Source organism: Molossus molossus, unplaced genomic scaffold (genome assembly GCF_014108415.1).
Source record: "Molossus molossus isolate mMolMol1 unplaced genomic scaffold, mMolMol1.p scaffold_m16_p_3, whole genome shotgun sequence".
NCBI classification, from domain to species: Eukaryota; Metazoa; Chordata; class Mammalia; order Chiroptera; family Molossidae; genus Molossus; species Molossus molossus.
In genome coordinates, this window is record NW_023425366.1 from 38570120 (window position 1) to 38591359 (window position 21240).

At 54.0% G+C, this 21240-nt stretch overlaps 2 protein-coding genes across 2 annotated transcripts in view; both read right to left on the reverse strand.

Moving 5' to 3' along the window:
* Nucleotides 1-215: 215 nt before the first annotated feature.
* LRRC14B (leucine rich repeat containing 14B) lies at nt 216-5321 on the reverse strand. Its single transcript, XM_036280193.1, has 2 exons — nt 4410-5321; nt 216-891 (listed from the first exon to the last, which is right to left on the reverse strand). Exons 1-2 carry the CDS (start codon nt 5297-5299, stop codon nt 246-248), a joined length of 1536 nt encoding a protein of 511 aa, XP_036136086.1. The 5' UTR covers nt 5300-5321; the 3' UTR covers nt 216-245.
* Nucleotides 5322-7117: 1796 nt separating this feature from the next.
* The window catches only part of PLEKHG4B (pleckstrin homology and RhoGEF domain containing G4B), a 91937-nt gene continuing 77814 nt past the window's right edge, over nt 7118-21240 (reverse strand). The window contains exons 12-23 of the mRNA XM_036280815.1: nt 20339-20455; nt 20094-20258; nt 18726-19078; nt 15994-16246; nt 14828-14917; nt 14521-14751; nt 12762-12932; nt 11934-12114; nt 10562-10678; nt 10133-10360; nt 8598-8749; nt 7118-8312 (exon numbers count right to left, since the gene is read on the reverse strand). Coding sequence (XP_036136708.1) covers nt 8259-8312; nt 8598-8749; nt 10133-10360; nt 10562-10678; nt 11934-12114; nt 12762-12932; nt 14521-14751; nt 14828-14917; nt 15994-16246; nt 18726-19078; nt 20094-20258; nt 20339-20455 — 2112 coding nt within the window. The 3' untranslated portion in view covers nt 7118-8258. The remainder of the gene's footprint in view (nt 8313-8597; nt 8750-10132; nt 10361-10561; nt 10679-11933; nt 12115-12761; nt 12933-14520; nt 14752-14827; nt 14918-15993; nt 16247-18725; nt 19079-20093; nt 20259-20338; nt 20456-21240) is intronic.

Here is a 21240-nt window from a genome sequence, read left to right on the forward strand (position 1 = left end):
TTCTGCAGACCCCAGGGCATCTTCTCCAGCACGCCCCCTGCTTTCATACTAACATGGCCTCATGTCACGTCTACTGGAAGGCAGAGCTTCATCTCCTGTGTCACCTAACTGATGCCTTGTACAACTTCGACTAAGAAATGCTTTGGATGATGGTGGTAAGGGCACAAATACTTGACCCAAACTGCCGACCTGGGGTCACCGACTGGCCAAAATTTGAGACCCTCTGTGGCCTGTTGCAGGGCTACCTACTCCATTTGTTTCAGAGCCCTGGAAAAGTTTTCAAGGGCAGTTTTGAAAGCTTGAAGCAAGAAAGTTCCAAGTTCATTGCTTGTTTCTTGAATATCTGGGTCAAAACTTCCAAAGACTGGTGTGGAGACCTGGATGTCGTCCCGGCCAGCCCTCAACAGCACCCCACGCAGGTCCTCGGCAATCATGTCATACTTCTGCTGGTCGAACTTGGACATGGCCAGCTCATCCTGAGGATAGGTGGCACCCTCAGGGTAGCAGTCCTTGGGCACCGGGAACTCCACCCACCGCAGCTTGGGGAGCTCACAGAGAGCCAGGAAGAGGCGTCTCAGGGCAGAGGCCGACAGCGGGTTCCCCAGGAAGCGGAGCTCCTGGAGCTGGTGGCAGGGGCTCAGGGCCAGGATCAGTGTGCTCAGGTGGCCGTCCTCGATGCTGCACTCCTCCAGGGTGAGGACCCTCAGCGTCTGGGCAGCCCGGCCCAGCAGCCTGAAGAAGGTCGAAGGGAAAAGGTGGACCAGGCTGTGCCCACTGAGGTCCAGCACCTCCAGGTGGGTGGCATGGGTGCAGTCTGCCAAGAATGCCATGTCCGCGTGGTTCAGGCAGCAGTTGGCCAGGTCCAGTGCTCTCAGCGGGGTTCTTAAGGGGCTACAGGGCAGGGTGGAAAACAGCAGAGGTGAGAGGTGGTCCCAGGGAGGAGCTCTGGGGCAATGAGGTGAATTCTGTCTCAGGGGTCAGTAGTCCATGACTGGAGGGCCAAGTCCACCAGCTGCCTGATTTCATTCAGTCTGAGAGCTAAAAAGGTTCTGACATTTTAAATTTTTTAAATTAATTATTATTTTTAATCCTCACCTCAGGATATTTTTCTATTTATCTTCAGATAGAGTGGGAGAGAGAGAGAGGGAGAAAAAGGGAGAGAGAGAGAAACACCGACGTGAGAGGGACACATCGACTGGCTGCCTCCTGCACGATCCCAATTAGGGCCTGTGATGAACCGCAACTGAAGTATGTGTCCTTGGCCGGAATCGAACCCGAGACTCATTGGTCCGCAGGCTGACGGTCTACCGCAGAGACAGACCGGCCAGGGCAGTTCTGACGTTTTTAAATAGTTGAACGAATCAGACGAACAATAGTTTGTGACATGGGGAAATTACATGAAATTCAAGTTTCTTTGGCCACGAATGAAGGGTTGTGGGGACACAGCCTCGCTCATTCATGTGTGTACTCTCTGCGGCTGCTTTGGGGCTGAACAGGCAGAACTGCACCCTTGAAACTGTGGTGTGGCTGCACGTGACAAGTTCGCCTTCCCAAAGACAGGTCTGGCCTGGTCCACAGCTCCTGAAAGGGTACATCTGTTTTGTCAACACTCTGTGGGGCGAGTGTAGGGAGGTGACCACAGGGGTCCCTGTAGAAAATGTCTTCTCACAAGCTTGTTGGCGCAGTGAGATGTGAACTGGCAGGAAATACCCAGGCTTCATTCAGGAGTGAAAGCCACACAGTTTCAGGGCTGGGAAGGGCCTTGGAGCCACCTAGTCTAGCCTTAGCATTGCCTGGGACCTAAAAGGCCCTCCCTTTCTGACATAGGTGGCCCCACATTAATACACACGCAGCGGGTGCGACCCTACTTTGGCCCGCGGTCCTCACAGTCAGGAACAGATGCACACAGGGGTCCTGTGAGAGATGCACGTTTTTGGTCCACCTGCACCCAGGACTCTGGACCCGAGCCTGGTGTCACCAGGCTGAGTGCTGAGCACAGGAGGATGTATGGGGTCCTGTTCTCTGTCCCCACCCATCCTCTCGCTGGAGCTGCCTCCCTTACCACCTCCTGCACCTGTACCATGAGTGTGCCGAGTGCCTGGTGTCTACCCATAGACCTGCACCGCTGAGCACCTGCTGTCTACTCCACAGTGTGCTCTCTGCATTCTTGCTCAGCTCCATGGGTGAATGTTTCCTTCCGTTTCTCTCCTGTCACATCCATCCATGAGGGAATCCTGTCAATTCTCCCTCACATCAAGTCTAGGTCTGAGCTCCGCTCACCGCCTGCCCTGTTTACAGATGGTCCTAGCCCATCTTCTCCTATCTGGATCAGCAGGGTCTCTTATATTTTAAAAAAGGTCAATAGATAGGCCCAACTGCTGACCTTGGGTGACCTAGGTCTGGGGCTTGGATTTGGGAAGGTCCCACCACCCAAATGATGGGTGGTCCTGGCCCTAGATTGTACAACCTGCTTCATACCCAGCCCTTGCTTCCTCTGGAGTCTGGAGCCTTGGTGTGCGCCCGGCTGAGGAGCCCACCTGCCAGCTCCCAGAAAACACCCTGGGTGTGGGTGTCTAACTAGCTCCTTGGCGGAGGGTGCCTCCACGGTGCTGAGGGATAAAGCATGTCTAGGGCTCCCCTGGGAGCAGACCTAGGAGCCCCGACCTGGCCTCTCAGCCTCACCCCACGAGCCCTTCCCTTTGCGGACCCTGCTGGGTCCTTTTCTGTAATAAATCACAGCCGTGAGGACTACTGTTTGCAGAGACCTCCTAGGAATCACCAAACCTAGGTGGTCTTGGGGCCTGACACCTCCTACCCTCCGGCCCTCCATCCAGGGGTACTCTGTGGGCCAAAGAGTGCAGAGTGACCTTGTGGACATGAACAGACCATGCCACCTTACTGTTCAGAACTTCTGGGGCTTTGCTCACTCAAGGAAAGCTGAAGCCCTTCCTTCCTTTCCTCCTTCCCCTACCACCTCCCTCATCACTCTCCCCCTGCCAACCCCACCCTCTCCCTGCTGACCCCTGGCCCTGCCACATCCCCAACTTGGGCCCTGTGTACCCAGGGTCCCCTCTTCAAACGACTGTGCAAGAGACTGTTCCTCAGTCTCAAAGCTGACCTCGGGAGTGTGCCTTCCCTGACACACTGCATGCCTGGACCCCCCAGGGACCTTAGGTCATCTCAGAAACCTGCCTGGCTGAAATATGCCACGGAGCACGGGCTCCATACGATGGAGGTCAGAGTGTGCCGGGCAATGGGAAGGCATATCAGGGTTAACCTGACAGCCCTGCCAGGCTTGCGATGGGTCCCTCTGACCGTGGAACACATTCCCCCAGCACAAAGGCTCATCTGGGCTGAAGACCCAGGCCAGCTAAACGCAGGACTGTCCTGAAGGTCCCAGAGAGCCAGCAACCCGTAAGAGTTTTACTTGTACATGGGCTTGGCAGCTACCCTGTCCTGTGTAGGAGACTGATGTCCTGTGGAAGACAGAGGGAGGGAGCCCCCATTCCTCTACCTGGAAGACTTGGGGTGGAGAAGCAGGGATGGGTGACCTGGGGGAGCTGGGGTGCCTGTAGGGGAGGAGAGGGAGTGTGGCCTCCAGCCACTTGGGCTGAAAGCTTCTGGGTTAACTTGTATAAGAGAAACACCTGTCAGCAAAGGGCTCCCTAAACTAGGAAAGAAACCTTCACACTCCCCGGCACAAGAAACGAGAAGTTCAATTTACTATACATTTGTGTAAGTATATTCATGGCAGGTGGCCACCAAGGTGGCGCACAAGCCCTCCTGGCACTCCGGCCCTTTTGTGGTGACTGGCTCCTTACCAACACAACATGCAAAAATAAGGTCACACTGCAGAGGAGGTTACAAGGACAGCCTGTCCCCTGGGCGCCCTGGCTCTCGGATGAGCAGCCAGAGGCTTGTGCAGAGCCTGTGTGGCGAGGAGCCTAGGCCACCTGCCCGCAGCCAGGTGAGTGAACCTGCAAGCAGACTGCCCACTTTCCCGCCCCACCAAGCCTTCAAGGAGACTGCAGTCCACCTAGTCAGAGGCAACCTTGAGGTCATCTTGTGTGTTCAGCCCAGTGTTAGCATAATTTGCTACAACAGCAAGTCATTAATACAATAATATAGTTACTTCTGTGTTACTGGTTTGCTACTCAGTAATTTTCTCTTTTGCTAACTAGCTGAAAACAGTCCCCTGTGAGTTCCCAGTGCTTCTCCCCCTCCCCCTTTCCCCAGTCTGTCCCCTCCTGCTGCTTTGGGCCTCTTGTAAGTCACAAGGTCCCATTATCCGGTCCTTGGTGCATCTTTAGCTTAGCCTCCAAGAGGGCCCCGTGTCACCCTGACCCCAGCAAGGGGCTGTGGGCAGACTGCGCCCACCTACCGCCTCTCTCTGGTCACCCCAGACTCACCTGAGCAGTTTCTGGATCTTCCCGGTCAGTGTGGAGAAAGCCACGCTCAGCTCAGTGAGCTGGGTCATCTGGCTGAGCTCCCAGGCAATGGCAGTGAGGAGGGGGTCCTCACCTTCTGTGGCTGGGGCACAGGCAGGGGGTGTGTCAAAGGCCTTGGCAGGCAGGGTGAGCGAAGACAGCTGGGGGAAGCGCAGCTGGGCCAGCAGCTGCTGCACGAGGCCCGCATGCAGCCGCACGTTGTGCACCACCTGTAGCCTGCGCAGCTCGCCCGGCCCGGCCAGACACAGCACCTGCAGGAGCTGGCTGGGGTCCAGGCTGTCTGCCCGGAAGGAGAGGCAGCGCAGGCGCAGTGGAGCGGGGCCCACTGGCCCCAGGGCCTGCATCACCACTTGGAAGTTTCCCTCAGTGACGAAGAGATCAGCCAGGACCTTGATGGAGCGCTGGGCTGTGCCGGGGCCCACCTGTAGCTCGTTGCAGGTCCGGGCCAGCAGCTCAGTGCGGCCCCACCGGCCCAGTGCCCTCCCACAGGGGCACTGTTGCACTTGCACATCTCGGACTCCTGTGAGGTCAGCCAACTGCAGCCGCTGCTGTCCCCTGCCCCGGAGCACGTGGTCCGCCAGGCCCCTCACACAGGCCTCCAGGCAGGCCCTGCAGGCCCGGTCTCGAAGGTCGCCTGCGTGGTCTGCACTGGGCCCCAGCAGGGCACCCAGCCGGAACTCCTCCAGTGGCCAACACTCCAGCAGAACTCGGATTACCTCCACCCGCTCCAGCAAGTAGCTGGCTTTGAAGAGGAGTGGGTAGAGGTTGTGGGCTACACTGTCCAGGCTCTGCAGGGCCACCTGGGGGTGGGACACCAAGGCCTCAGCAGAAGCAAAGCGTAGTGACTTCATTATGCCCACCTGCGGTGGCAAAGGCAGGACAGTGCTCTCCCCTTGTGATTCTCCCAGAGACACGCATATGCTCTCCCCTATTTTTAGCTGCAGCTGTTGTGAGCAGCTTGCCTTTGGGAGGGAGGTGGCCAGCCAGTCCTGTGGTCATCTGACGGTTATTTTGGTCCTGGGTGTCTGTCTGGCTCTGGGCAAGGTGTCTAGCAGTGGCCGGCATGTCTGCATGGAGCTCAGCTGGTGAAAGCAGAGCTGAGTGCTTAGCTCAGGGGGCTTGGGCCCCAAAAAGTGCCGCCCATGCCCACTGCAGGGGTGCCCTGTGCCTGGGAGCTGCAGTAAGTTGGTCCTGGAGCTGGAGTACCCCCCTGCCTTACGTCTGGGAACAGGGACATGGCACCAAAAATGCGGGTATGCACCTCTGACAACTGCTTTCTGATTTTAAGGAAAGACAAATAATGCCAGCCCCGTGAGACATCAACACTTTGCTTCATCCCTTCTCTTCCTTTATTCTTTCCGAGGACCGGGGGCAGCTTGTGGCCTCTGCAATTCCATGGGAGGGTGCATGGCCTGAGTGAGCTGGGGGGACATGCAGATGGTCCCCTGTGGGCCTGCCTGACAGCAGCTGGGAGAGGTGGGGCCCAGCACCCCTCCCCTCAGCCACCTGCAGTGGCAACCCCAGGACCCAGGAGGCAGGTGGTGCTGCAGACTGGACGGAGGCCCTGGGAGCTGTGATGCCTCTCTGGTGTGGTGTTCAACTATTCACTCTGAAGGTGGCAGCATACAATGCCCCAAACATGCCACTTTGGCATAAGGATTATTTTGAGCTAAAGGCGCCTGAACTCCCCCTTTCTTCCTGCACCAGGAGGCATGGGGGTCAGGCCAGAGAATTCTGAGCAAACAGACCTCATTAAGTAACTCATATTTCTTTACTTTTCTGCAATTGCTTCTTTACTCAACTTAGTAGAGAAATGCTTGGGCTTATCCACTTTGGGTCTTCATTTCCTGTGAGGGTTCCATGTCACCTAAAACTTATGTTAAATAAATCTGTTTGCTTTTCTCTGGTTAATCTGTCTTTTGTTACTAAAATGGGTAGAGAAATATTTCCTCCCTTCAGAACCTGGGCATTGATGGCTGTTAAATGATTAGTAAATGACTAACACCCCTCCCACCCCCAAAACACACACACACACGCACACACACACGCACGCACACACACACCATCATTTGGGCAGGGATGGAGCAATGAGCTCACAGGCCACCTGGACAAGCACAAGTCTGGGAGAGTCACAGCTGGGGCAGAAATACAGAGGCAAAGAGATACACAGAGAGAAAGATGAGGACACAGAGAAAGAGGCAAAGTGCAAGAGAAGAAGAGAGAGACCGAAAGGCAGTGGGAGGAAAGGATGTGCTGAGTGTGTGGGCATGTGGACCCTCCCTCAGGGTCCTGTCAAGCAGCTGTCCCCTTGAGCTTCACTGCACCTCCCCCAGCGGGGGCACAGATGGGAAGGCCTCAGCTCCCAGGCTGAAACCCACTCTAGGCTGGCAGGTGAGGGGTGTGTGTGAGGCAGTGGGACTTTGCCTGACATTACCAGAAGGTGTTCGATGTGGATGTGGACCCCAGAGTGAGGCCCTGCTGTCCCCTCAAGTCACATCAGCTGGGCTCCCTGGTGATGCAGGTGACATGCAGGAGATGTCCTTGGACACAACAGACCATGTAGAGACGCGCAACCACATGGTAGAAACACATCCCATTTATTTCTGTTCCTAAAGTGTGGGACAAGTCAGCACTGAAAAAGTAACAAAACAGTTTTCACAGCTGGAAAATCACAGAGGTGTGGCCCCCGCCGCCACCACTCCTGGTCTCAGTGGTCCATGTGGTGGTGGGGGGGGGGGGAGGGGGTAGATGCCTGCAGCAGGAAGCTCATTATAGGTCTGGCGTCTCCGGGGCTCTGCCTGCTTCAGATTTCAACCTGTCTGGTGAGGGTAGTCCTCTCGGGCACACCAACAGGACCTCCAGCACTGGCTCCTCAGAGATTCAGGCCCAACTGCTGTGCCCTGCCCCAACCTGGCCCCTACTTGGGCAGCAGAGTGTAACCTCAACCCAGGCTCACAGGCGGTGGTGACCAGTGGCCCCTGAGCTAATTCTAGTACTGCTCTGATGATTACATACAACTTGTTAAAAAGGAAACAGAACGGAGATTCCCATTACACTTGCCCTGCATCTGGGACACATCTCTGTGGGGCCCCAGCTGGGGACTGTCACCTATGGCTTGAGTTGCCTAGAAGGTGGGAGACAGTCCCAGAGGGCTCGCCCTGCTTTGAGTCCCACGCATATCGGGGCCTCCACACTGGATCAGGAGTCTGTGTGTTCCCACCAGGTGGGAGAGGCTGGGCCACATGAGGTGTCCATGCTGGATGGAGGTGGATGAGCCATTCAGGAGGGACGAAGGGGAGACCCAGCCATGCCCAGGCTGGGGGTGGGGCATGATGGGGATGACTTCTGTTACTTATGGAGTGTTTTGCCTGCACTCAAATGGCTGTCCAGAAGCCTGAGGGGTTTTGTTCTGACAGAAAGGGAGGGAAATCAATGCAGAACCAGCGTCACTGGTCATCACGAGTGATCCAGGGCATGGAAACTGAAGACCTGTTCCCTCAAGTCTCGGTTCCCTCTCCTTGGCCACTTAGTCCCTCCCTTTCGGGGGTGATGTTTCTGAGTGCACATCAGGGCAATGTCTGGGGCCTCCTCCTACGACAGGCTGGGTCCCAGCCACCCTCTGAAGGTAAAAACACACATGTGCATCAATTTGGGGAAACACTGATTTGCCACGTATGTGATCCCATCAGAAGGGCAGGATTGGGGATCCTGTGAGTGTCCCAGGAGGGGCTGGACTCCAGGCAGAGCCCCTGACCCTTGGATTCCAGCTTGCTCCTCACCAGGCTGTTTGGAAACCGCCTCTGCTGACCATCAGCCTTCCTTCACCCAGGACTGCGGGGGCCTTGAGTGGGGGCGCTGTTGAGCCTGAAACCAGTGAATGCCAGATATAGGTCAGGTACAGGTCAGGCCTCCAGGTGGCTGGCAAAATCTAGGCAGTGAGGAGGCCCTAAAATCATCCTCGTTAAAGTGACTACTAAGTGACTCAGAGCAAGGCCTTTGATTTCAAGCCAGCCTGCCCAGTGTGCAGTGCTGGGGTGCAGGTGTGGAGCAGATTCACATGCAGAATGACCCCTCAAGGTGGGGGGTCTGTGTGGTCCCAGGCAGGCTAGCATCATGTGGGCAGATGCTGGCTACCCCCTAAACACTCACGGTTGTGGTGAACTGAACTCCATCGAGCTGCTGGTCCCTCTGGGGAAGGGTGGGAGATGTGCTCTGGGAGCCCTTACTGGAGAACAGTCCTGGGGGGAGGCCTGGGCTGCTGTCCCCAGACATGCACTGAGAAGACTCAGAGCTCTCGGTCCCTGTGGAGAGGAGCAGAGTTAGGGCTGGTCCATCAGGGTGAGGGCTGCCCTTCCCCCCCTTCCGTGTTCAGGGGCCCCAGAGCCTGTCAATGTATCAGCTGTGTCTCTCTGTTATATTGTAGTGGTTGTTTGGGGGTTTATACTCTAACACCACAATTTACCTTCAAGTGATATTACTCAGTTCACAAATAGTACAAAACGTCACGTCAATGAACTCTGTTGTCCCACAGCTCACTGATGTGCTCTCCTCCTCCTGAGTCTCTGTTTCATTTTGGATACTTTCTACTGATGTGTCTTCAAATTCACCAGCATTTTCTTCTGTCACCCCATCTGGTGTTGTTTTCATCTTGGACACTGCAGTTTTTGTCTATGTTCAGTCTTGGTGTTTTCACATCTTCCACGTCATTATTTAACTTGTTAGACATTAGGAACGGTTATAACAATGGTCTGAAGGCTGTGATGGACAATTCTAACATCCATGTCAGCTTGGGGCTGGTTTTGCTTGCTTGATTATTCTCATGGTTTCTGTTTTTTACATCTTTGCTTGCCTATTGCTCTGAGTGGATGTCACACAATGTGAAATGACCTTGTTGGATGCTGGATACTTTTGTGATTCTATAGATCTCCATGAGCATTGTCCTGGGATGTAGTTAAGTTACCTGGAAACTGGTCCCCTTGGGTCGTGCTTCATGATCTGGTGGGTGGGTAGGGGGCAGTGTTCAGTCGCCTGCTTCCTCCTCCTGAGCTGGGCACTTCTAAGGACTCGCCCAGCACCCTGCAAACCACGAGTGTTCCATCCAGCTGGTGGGAACAGGTGCCCGTGTGATTGTGGAAAGTGTTCTCTAGTCCTTTCAGAGATTCCCGGCTTTGGGGGCTCCTTCCATGCTGTGTTGACAGCACTTTGCTGGATTCTGGAGGGGATCCATCAGTCAGATCCCCAGTGCCTCTCACTGCATGGGTCTCTCCCACTTCATCCTGCAAACCTTGGTCCCCTCCACTTGGGGGTCTGCGGCACCATGCCTGGGACTCAAGGCAGAAATCAGGGCAGTCGCAGGGCTCACATCATCCTCCTGCCTCTCATGGTCATATGTTCTTGTTGTCAGATGTCCTGTGTTCTGAAATCTTTCATTTTATGCATTTCCTCTGGTTTTGTCTGTTTTCTTTCTCTTTTTTTGGTTTATTTGCTTTAAATCTGTTCCATTACTTCATCTTGGGTGAAAGTAAAAGTTGTTTTTTTTTTTTAATAAAAGAAAACTTCTAATTTGTTTGAAAATGTTGGAAGTATATACAATCAAGTGAAACAAAGGAACACGTAAACTGGCCCCCACCCACATCAGCTGTCAGGGCGTGGAGCACATGGCCACAGCGCACAGGCGCACTCACGTAGCGGAGGCTGGTTCTCCGTCTCCTGCTCCGGCTCGTCCTCCTCGATGCAGGCGTGGACGTCGTACGACCAGGGCCAGTGGGCTTGGCTGGTGGACACGTGCAGGGCGGCAGAGGACTGGCTGCTGGAGGAGGAGGTGCTGCTGTCTGAGATGGTGGAGTGCGGTCTCTTGAAGGGGGTGGTGTGGTTACGGGAGGGCACAGCTATGGATGCTTGGGTTCTTGGCTCTGAAAGGAGACAGAAGGCAAGTCAGTCTGGCCTCTGCTTCAGAAGCGCAGCTAGACACAAGAACCAGACAGGACCCTCAGGAAGACTGACCAGGTTCCTCTGCCTGCGGTCAGCCTGCGTGCTGAGTGCCGCCCCTGGAGCTCTGGAGCCTGGATTCCAGTTAGCAGAGAAGAGTGAGGCGCGGGCTCTGGCCACCTTACCTGTTCTGTTCATGTTGTAATTGACAGCCCGATCACTTATGGCTGCATCGCTGGGCTTGATATCCAGGAACGGTTTGCTGCCTAACCCCATAGACACCATTTCTTGCATTCTGACTTCTGAAATAGAAGAATGTAGCACACTTTTCCAAGCAACTCTTTGGGTTTAATACCACACTTGATGGTGCTCTGCACCCGACACCGTCAGTCCAGTCCAGAAGCATGTCAGGGCCAGACCCTGCTCCCCAGAGTGATTCTGAGGGGGCCAAGGTGCTGGGGCTCCCAGACGCACATGCTTGTGGTCTGGCCTCACAGTGGCTTCTCAGAGATCATGGAGGGACAGAGGCCTCCAGGAGGCACATGGCCATGAGAAAGACACAATTTTACAGGTGTTTGTGTCTTTGAATACTTAGAGGAGATCTAAGCATAGAGTGAGAGTCTGAGAATGAATTACTTCTTAGTAGAACTAAGAGAAAGGAAATAAAGATAATAGTTATAGTTGGTGGGAGGATGTAGAGGGAGGGGCAGGAGCAGAGGAGACTGGGGAGGGGAGCCTCCTGCTCCTCTTAAGGTCTGGATCCACGCCAAGGGGATCAAGGAGCCACTAAGCACCCTGAGCAGAGCTGCCTTGTGAGGCGTGAGCTCATGCACATGTATGCATACATGTGGGTGCATGCACATGTGCATTGTGTGTGTGTGTTCACACATGTTCAAGGGTGGTCTATGCTTTGAAGAAGGCGGCAGTGGGGGACTGTGGGGCATCTCTGTGATAGGTTAAGGCTCTGGCCAGGGTACAGACACTGAGACTGTGTTAGCCGTTTGGTCATTAGAGCCCTGAGGGTTCCTCAGGCCCGCGGGTCTGAGCTGCCATAGAAGGCCAGGTTGAGGGGTCGCTATGCAGATGGCATTTGCAGTGGTCAGACTGGATGAGTGTAGACAGAGGTGCCCAGTGATTAAATCAGGGCAGAGGAGGGACCAAAGGGGTGACAATGAGGAGGAAGAAACCTGGGGGGTGGGGTCCCAGAAGGGACGAATGCATTACTGAGGAGGGTTCCTCAGGGGCGGGGAGAACACAGGCTGAGCATCAGCCCAGCATCCAGTCAGTCAGGAGGCCTGGACATGCAGGGCAGGGCAGATAGCTGACCCCCATGGGCCTTAGGGGTTGGGGAGCCCTTCCTCTGCAGGTGCTGCAGTGCGGGAAAGGGGTTCTTGTTTATATTTGTTTTAAGGAGAAACTCGTGTTTATGGGCTGATGGGATGGATCCAGGCATTTCCTGGTAAATGGTGCTGACAGGGGCATCCCAGGGGCCACCAGGTCTGGGCCTCTTGGACGGGCCCCTGACACGGGGCTGGCCTCATGCTCTCTCTCGCCCACCTCTGTTCCTCAGAGCCTGCCGCCACAGGATCTTCCCTATCATGTCAGTCCACATGGTCTTGACCTCTGGAGAGCTCGCCTGGAGAATGTAGGAGTCCTGGGATTTCCGCCGCCTGCGGAACCAGATCTCAAACCTCACACCACTGTTCCCGACAGTTTCTGTCAAACCGATTTCAGCCATCTGCAGTCACAGCACGGGAGAGAACCACAGAGACGCTCTCTGAACAACTAACCACTTTGGGCTGACACTTTGACCCCAATGCCTCAACTAGAGGCCCCTTCACCCAGATACCAAATGGTGTGGACAAGGCAGGGCCAGGGGCTAGTACGGGATGAGATGGATCAAGTTCTCACCCCATCCACAGTGGCTCCCTCTTGGGGCCTCAGTTTCCCCACTGGAGAAACGGGGGCTGGACTGGAAGGTTCTGTGGTGTCCTCTGGCTGTCACATACTGGTGGGGTTACATACCTGTCACACCTCAGACATGTTCCTTGGTGCTGGTGGGTAAGGGGTTATGGGTATGGGCTCCTCCCAGGAGCCCCCAAAGCTCTTGACCCTCAAAGCCTCCTTTAGGGGCAGGCGGGCCATCCTCAGACCTGCTAAGGGTTGGGCCCCTCTGGTGTTCGCTATTATCAAAACCCAAAATGAAGTGGCTGATTGAGGAGACAGTTTTCTAGCCCCCGAACCAGCACAAGGAAAGCTTTGAAGCTCTTGGAGTCTGAGGTTTTAAAATTGCAGCCAAGGAACCACAGAAAAGAACAATTGCCACGCAGGCAAGCAGGGACCAGCCCGAGGCCAGCGGCATGAGGCTCGAGGTGGGTGCATTACCTTGAAGGATTGCTTATATGTGTAGATGTCGTAGCCTCCGTCCACCTTTCTGGTCTTGCTAAATAGGATGAGGTCTTCAAAAAGGAAGATGTGCCTCAGGTACTTCTTTCTTCCACAGCAAACGATGAACTCGTCCCGGCATCTCAGCTGACCCTGCTCCTTCAAATTCACCTGCGGACAGAGCAAGCCTCAGGGACCAATGGGTTTGATCTGATCCCACCCTGATCTCTGGAGGGGGGAGCAGCTGGAGGCTGAGTCAACACCAAAGGCCAATGATCTGATCAATCACACCTATGTAACAAGACCTGCCCCAAACCCCAAAAGGATGGGTTTGCAGAGCTTCCTGTTGGTGAGCAGGTGAAGATGTGGAGACACTCCAGACTCTTTTCCCACACCTTGCCCTGTGCATCTCTTCCATCTGGCTGTTCCTGAATTGTATCCTTTATAATAAACTGCTGATCCAGTAAGTGAGATGTTTCCCTGAGTTCTGTGAGCTGCTCTAGCAAATTAATGGAACCCAGGAGGGGGTCATGGGAACCTCCCATTTATAGCTGGTTGGTCAAAAGAACAGGTGAGAACCTGGACTTATGACTGGCGTCTGAAGTAGGATGGGGAGGAATCTTGTGGGACTGAGCCTTTAACTTGTGGGGTCTGATGCCATCAAAGGGTAGATTGGTTCCGAAGTGAGCTGAATTGCAGAAAATCCAGCTGGTGTCCGAGAATTGCTTGGATGTGTGGGAGAAAACCTCACACTGGAATTGGGTGCAAAACTCTCAGGCTGGGGTTTCCTTGTGCCCATGTTCCTGCTCATCTGCATGGATGTTACAGTAAAAGCACCTGTCTTCAATTTTATTTAAATTTCCACTTCAAAGTCCTTTTGTTCATTTTAATGGAAACCCCCCTGTTGAAGTGCCCAAGTCTCGGTCACTGCATAAACGCCCAATGTGGTGGCCTCAGGAGTCACATTATGAATTCCACACCTGAGCCGTCCCACACCATGGAGATCCCTCTGAGCTGAGACGTGGGCCGATACTCGGGGGTATAGCTGCAGTGCCCAGCCAGGCTGGCGCTCTCTGTGGATGTATCCCGAGTGACAGACACCATTGGGATGTCTCCCCTACGCCCTTCCCTCAGGGCACAGCCCTGTTCTGGGTAATGCCTGAGGATGCTGGGTAGATACCAGTCGTCCCACTCGCTCCGCCAAGCTCACTGGGAGAGTATGAGGGGCTGCGGGTTCTTGGTGACGACCCTGCAGTTTGTTGCTCTGTTGTCATCTTGAAACTCAATGCTGTTCTTAGCAAGGCACCCACACTTCCACTGAGATCTGAAAATTCTGTAGCCGCCTGACAATCAGAGACAGGGGGTCCTGCCTGAGAGGACCATGTAGTCCTGCCATGCCACAGTGTCGGGGATGTGGACACCAGGTTTGGCCCCCGGGAGAGACCAGCCTGTAAACAGTCAGGCCAAGCTCCAAGCCCAATGGCCCAACTCAATTTTCATGCATCCAGGTGTTTTTAAATAGCTCCAGTAAGCCGACAAGTAGCATTTGGAGCCCACTGGCTCTCTCACCCTACAGCTGCTGCTCCAAAGCCAGACACTGACCTTCTCTCCACCCCCTCTCCCCTTTGGGTGGAGGACTCTGGGAGGTCTAAGCTTCAAAGACATTCCCTACAGAAAAGTTCTGAACCAGGCACGTCCTTCCCCTTGATGACCCAAAGCCTTGAACCACAACAGCCTGTTGGGGCCTCGGGGCACTTACGTCGCAGCCACGGACAGCATCCATGGCCAGCAGATCGTTGCCATGGCGCAGCTGGAAGCGAACCATGTCTTCAGCAGCCTTCAGCTCACCCAGCTCCTGCTCATGGGTGGGGCAGCGCCCGGCCTCCTTGACCAGGTCCTGGAGCAGCAGTGCATACTTGCCCATGCGCTGCACAGGCTTCAGCAGGTAGGAGGCCAGATCCATCTTGTCACCCAGTGCCCGCTGCTTGTCCTGCAAGGGCCAGGGGACAAAGTCAGTTTGGGCCAGGCCTGGAGTGGTGTAGTAGGCTGGCAGGCTGGGAGATGACCTTGAAGAAGGCGTGACCATGGCTGCAGAGCAGGGCGTCCGACTGCGGCTTGTTCTTGCTGTAGAGCGCGTACATGCCAAACTGTTCTTCCTGCAGAGGGGAGGGAACCATGCGCCTGAGCAGGGGCCCTCCTGGACCCTGTACTGTGCCCCAGTCCTGCGGCGCAGTTCTCACCATGGCCACGAGAAAAGGACACAGTGCTACCTTAGGGCCACGGCAGCTTCCCCAGCACGCTGGGTGCTCCTGGGGGCAAGGCCAGAGTTCTGGACGGGTCTGAAGTAGGGGGGAGAGGCGTGAGCGCTCACAGGGCAGGCTGGGGAGGGGCATGGGGAGTGCTGAAACTTTTGTTAACGGTCAAGAACCACAGTTATCTAAACATTCAAAATTCTCACAATTATGAAACATTTAAAATTCTCACAAATACGAAACATTATACAAGTTGCACCTATGGCTAAAAGCACCCTCTAAAAAATAGCCAAAAAGATATTATGTGGCCTTTCTGTCATCCATGGTGCTTTCTGGTGGTTTCTTACATTTAATAATGCTGAGCAAGCGTGTCACCTGTCACAGCACAGAGCCACTTGGGTGCCCAGTGCCTACAACAGTGCACTACTTGTTGAAAGAATCTTTTCAGAGACCCCAACAGGGAGATCTTCCATGTTCATAGTCGAGAAGAGACTTGGCCAAGAGTGGACAGCTCTCCTCAAGTCAGTCTGGGCATCCTGACCAGGTTTTCTAGGAACTTGTCAGGCTGGTCCTGGGGTCCATCCGGAAGGGGAACTGGGTGGGTCAGAGGCAGGACTGTGAAGGAACTGTGGGCTTCTTAGTGCAGAAAGCAAACTGATTTGGGGAATTCCTTTTGGAAGAGGGGCTGTCAATAGGATTAAGTAAAATGATGTAAATGAAAACCCCAGGCCATGTGGCCTTCAACAAGGGTGTCACTGGGTGAGCTATGAGTACAATGTCTGGCACTGTTGTACCTACAGGCTTATTGTCTATTCTGGGCGACTGTGTATTGACAGGTCTTTCTGTGCTCCTGGGGACAGTTCCTAAGCCTGGACTGTAGGCTCCCAGTGGTCTACAGTGTGGGAGGGCACCCCCAACCCCGCTGCTCTGAGGGCGAGCTTGGCTGCAGTCACCCCTGCCCACCGCATAGCGGGACTTACGTGTCTCAGAAAGCCACGCCCCACGACCAAGGGGCAGTGCCGGCAATGCTCCAGCTCCGCAAGGAAGTGCTGGCGGTGGAAGTCGTAGAGCTTCTCCAAGTTCCCAAAAATGACGCCACGCTTCCCCCGCAGGTCCTGCGGCAGGTCCACTCTTTCCATTTCTGGAAAATAGTTGTCGACGACATATCCTAAGGACCTAACATACTCCCTCTCCGTGGAGATCATCTCGGCCATTACGTGCTGCAGGCGGCTGCTGGAAGACACAGAGACCGGACGAGATGCTGAGGAATACAAGGATGGTGCACGGATGGGGTACGCACAGCACAGAATCTTTCCAGTTACGTTTTCTGTCTTCTGCTGTGAATACTGTCAATGATGCCCCACACCTGAGTCGTGCTTGGTTATCTGGAGCTGCCCCCTGATGCAGAGTAAGAAAAGGTAAGAGATACAGGGGAGAGGTGCATGTTACATGGAATGTTCCCATGTTATTGGTCATGGCCTTGTCAGATGAAGATACTTTGGAAACTGAAAAGGAGAAATTCACAGGCTCCCTGGCTAAGCCAAGTCCTGTGGGTTCTTGGTTCCAGGCCATGGTTAGCGCCTCCTTCAGTAAGACTTCACCTTCAGCAGTGAGCCCTGTGCAAGGAAGGCTGTGCTGGAGATTTATGAGAAAACAGATTTCTCATGCACCCCAACTGCTAACCTATCAGAAGAGATTTCTGAAAAAACACCTTTAAACTGTAGTGACATCCAACCTAGGGGCTGAAGAGAAGCAGCTGGGAGAGACACCACCAGAGCAGGGCCTCGGGGCCCAGGACGGTTAGGAGACAAACAGTGGGGTTTGGGGGTTGGCAGCAGACACCTCCTTCCACAGCCCAGGGCTCCTGGGGCTCCTTCTGGTATGGCATGCTAGCATGTACGTGTTACCAAGCAACCGCACCAAAGGCACTTCATTAGGACACCAAGAAGAGGTCTGCGGGTGACCTGGTCCCCACCCACTAATAACAAGGCACAATGCTTTTCTCCCCCCCATGATAGCATCTTATTGTCAACCTTCTTAAATTACTCAATCCTAATGACATTAATGGCGAATGGCAATTTTTTTCTGCTGTTATATGTTACTTTTTTTTTTTTTTTTTTTAATTTGGAAAAAAAAGTTAGAAGTGAATAATGATGGAAATACACCTGTGGTCAGAAATGTTCCTGACTACATCTCGTTTACTGCAGAACTGAAGAACTCGGCCCTTCCCCGCCCCATCAACACACAGCAGAATTTACAAATACTTATTGTTTCTAAAAAGTCAGCACATCTGGCCAGCTGGGGGCACCTGCTGCTGGACAGCCTGGAGGTGCCCCGGGTGTACAGCACAGGCCGAGGAGAATCACCTCCCGTCAATGCTCACAGAAAACAAGTGTCCTCCTTAAATACTGAGACACAAAATTAAAATGAGGGTAGTGTGGGGATTTGGACCAAATTAAATAGAAACTGACTCATGAGACCATAACGGCTAGACATTTCTGGGGAAATGACTGTTGACCAGGTGACAGGAACTCCCTCTGGACACCTAGCAGGTCTGGGTTTTCAAGAAAGACAGGTTTGGTTTAATGATCCCCCCCACCCCCCAACCTCCGGACCCTGGAGTTTGAGGAGAGCTTGCTCCCTCTGAGTGTGGGTTGACTCCTTGCTACCACAACTTGGGGTGGTGGTCTGTGGCCTGAGAATGATGGGAGAGGGAATCTGTCCCCAGGGTCAAAGGCAGGACAGCTTCCAAACCTGCTCCCTTCCTGACCCAGAATGTCCACTCTGGGTGACCAGGGGAAGCTCTTTGGAGTGGACGGCTTCACCCCTTTGTTCTGCTGCCCTGAAACTTTCTACATAGCATAGTGAGTCTGGAAGGCCATCCACAAACCAGTGTTACCCCTTGCTGCCTTCCCATGGCTTCCAGCCCACAGGGCAATACACCGCAGCTGCTCCCACCACTGTAAAAATGAAACCTTTACCTTTAACAAGATACACTGTAACTGCCCAAGGTTTTGAAACTTAAAGGTGTGTTTCAGAAGAGTATTTTGTAACCATCTCGGTTCAGATTAAAGCTGCTCTGCAGGAGAAGAAACACAGGACAAGCCAGCAAATGAACTAGGACCTCCAGGCTGCAACGCTCACTGTGAAAATGGCCAGCCGCATGGAAGTGCTGTGACACAGGCCAGGGTGGCTATCTGGCTCTAGGGCTGGGTGGAATTCTTGCCACGTTATCTAAACAATTAATAAAAAGTATCACTTACAAACATCGCAAATATTAACACATTAAAATGGACATCTACCTTCATTTGGGCAATAAATAAACGGGTACACACTTCTTACAGCAGCACTTAGAGATTTTTTTAAAGCAATGTTTTAGGTAATTTCTTCATATTGTGGGCTCAATTTGCTTATTTTAATTTTCTATAAATGGGCTCCAAGTGACTGGACTTGGTTGTTTAATCACCAGAGCGGGTGTGCCAGGTCACCACACGCCAAGAAAAAGAACACATTTTCAACGATTCTGTTCTGAACACTGGAGGTAACTGGTATCTTGCTTAAAGTCAAATGTGAGTCTGTCTGGCCTGCGCAGGACAGGGCAGCCTGGATAAGTATCTGCGAACTTTCTATTGTGCAGAGTGCATTTGGTGGCTTTGCATTTCTAGATCCCCACTGACCACTAGACCCTAAGGCCACAGGGCGTCCACCTCACCTTCCTGCTGGCCTCCTCCTGTCCTCCTCAGAGGAGTGGATCCTGGAGGGAGAGGACAGGCTCCGGTTCCGAGTGACTAGGGGACTTTCAGCACGTGGTCTCAGTGGGGGCTTCTTCTCTGAGGCCAAGGTGCTGGTCACCTCTAGGCCTTTGATGAAGACCCCAGTGTGGCCTGGCCAGTGTGAGTCCCTGGGGTTACTGTCAAGCTGTGGAATCTCGAAGCTTAGTGTTTTCTTCATAATTTTCTTCAGGGGATGTTTCCTGTGGTGGATGCCGGGGTTGTGGATGGGCTCAGAGGAGCAGGCGGAGCTGCTGTCTGGGGTATGCACGCCTGGGTCCAGGTGCTCACCCTCCTGCCCACACAGAGCGACTTCTCCAGGGAGGCTGGAGAGCAGCTGTGCCCACTCCCCAGCGTGGCCCTCGGGGTCAGAGAGGGGGATCCAGGATGGCTCACAGTGCCTCATCTCGGCCCCCTGGACAAGCTCACGCTTCAAGGGCCTCTGGCCCGGAGGTGGGGCACTGGGGTCCGAGGCAGCCTCAGAAAGGGCCTCCTGGCAACAGAGTCGGGTCTGCTGGCACTGTAGCCACAAGGTGTGCCACTGTTCCAGAGCCTGCTGGCCGCCTAGGCCCAACACCGCCATGCTCGCAGATACCTCCATGGCATCCTGGTGACAGCTCTTCAAATACTCTGCAACCAGCTCTGGGCCCAGGGGTTCCAGGCACTCACTGCAACGCAGTGTCCCCCGCTTCACCTGTACAGCAAAGGAGGGTACTGGTCAGTACAGTGAAGCACTCACTTGGCCAGATGGCTTTGCAGGCCCCACCCAATGTCATGTGACAAATTGGTGGCTCAAGTGAACTCAGGTCATACTTGTTCTGCTATCCAGGCACCCATATCAAGGTTCAGGATGAACCAGATGGCCAAAGCGAGAGGAAAACCCTTCTACACATGGGGGCAGCTGCTGTCCAAACTCACCCAAAGGGCAGACAACTCCTCCACAGACCCCAAGAGCACCATGAGGGGTGTCCCAGGACCACGGGATGTCTGGGAGATAGTGATTCCACCTCTCTGCCTGGTGTGGGAGCCCAAGAGGCTGTGACAGGGGGCAGAGAACTCCTACCCCTGCCCTGGCCCGTGCCGGCCTTCCCTGACCCTTCCGGCTGTCAAGAGGGGCTGTGCTCCCGAGGGCTCTAGCCCCAGCGTCCCCAATGGCTAGGCAATTCTACATTGCTAGTGAGGTCACAGGTGTGTGCTGGACAGCTGTCCCAGTGCTCGGCCCACCCAGACCTGTGCTCACTGAACGTCTGAGAGTGAAGGACATGGGCAGCACATGTGGATCCCGAGAGAAACTCCGCTGGGCCTCTTACCAGCTCACAGAACTGGGACTGGCGGACCCATTGCGCAAACTCTCCCTCCTTCCACTCGGCCCGGCCGGCTGTGGCACTCAGACACCTCCCGACGTCCTGGACTCTTTCCTCTGTGTCCTTCGAGTTGTTCTTTTCCATCAGCTGTAGTCCTTTCTGACAACACTGCTGTAGCCCAAGGAATCAACCATCAGCATAAGCTGGGCACTTACTCTGGGGTTTCGGAGCGAGGGCTGGACTGCACCCACCGTGGGCCTGGGGTGCCCGGCCTGCAGCTCCTGCTGCTGCAGCGTCGCATTCTCAACAGAAAGCAGCTCCAAGGGGCTCAGGAATTTCTCTTCCTCTTTTTCAAACCATGATTTGATCTACATGGGAAAAGAAGATTTTACTTTTAAACATGTGAAGGAGTTAGGCTGTCAGGCTGGAGGACGAAGGGAGGAAGGAGGCACCAGACGCCGCTCAGGGGCTGGCTCACTCATTTCAGCATATGGCAGTCCTCGTCCTGATGCCAACACTGCATTCCCCTGGAACACGTCCTGAGTAACCACACAGCAGCGAGGGCCAAGTAAAGGCGTGTTTATAACTCTTTTCATTGTTTGGAAATGGAAATTGAGATAATTGAACAATAGATCTAGAACTTTCAGTTTTGAAACTTCTTACTATGCTAAACATACCCCAGAAATATTCTTCAGGCTGGTGGTGCTTGGCATCCAGGGACTGCCTGGGTGTGACAGAGGGGCTGATGGCAGCCCTGCCTGCGCCTCACAGTGTGACGAGGTCCAGGGTCTCATTTTAGAGACAAATCCTATGGCAATGTCACAAGGTTGATACTGAACATATCACAGGGAAATGCTTCTTTTTCATGCACAGTTCTCATTGGAGAGCAAGGCCAGGGACCCCTGGCTGTTAGCTGCCCAAGAAGAGACGCCTGTTATTAAAAACAGTGTGATCAGGCTGCACCCATGACAAGGATTGAACTTAGTGATCCCAGATATACAGGCAGAGGAGGGAGATCAGAGTGCACATTCTTTTTTTTTTTTTTTTTTATCCTCACCCGAGGACATTTTTCCATTTTTTGTACAGACAGAGTGGGAGGGAGAGAGAGGAACAGAGAGAGAGGGAAACATCGATGTGAAAGGGACACATCGAG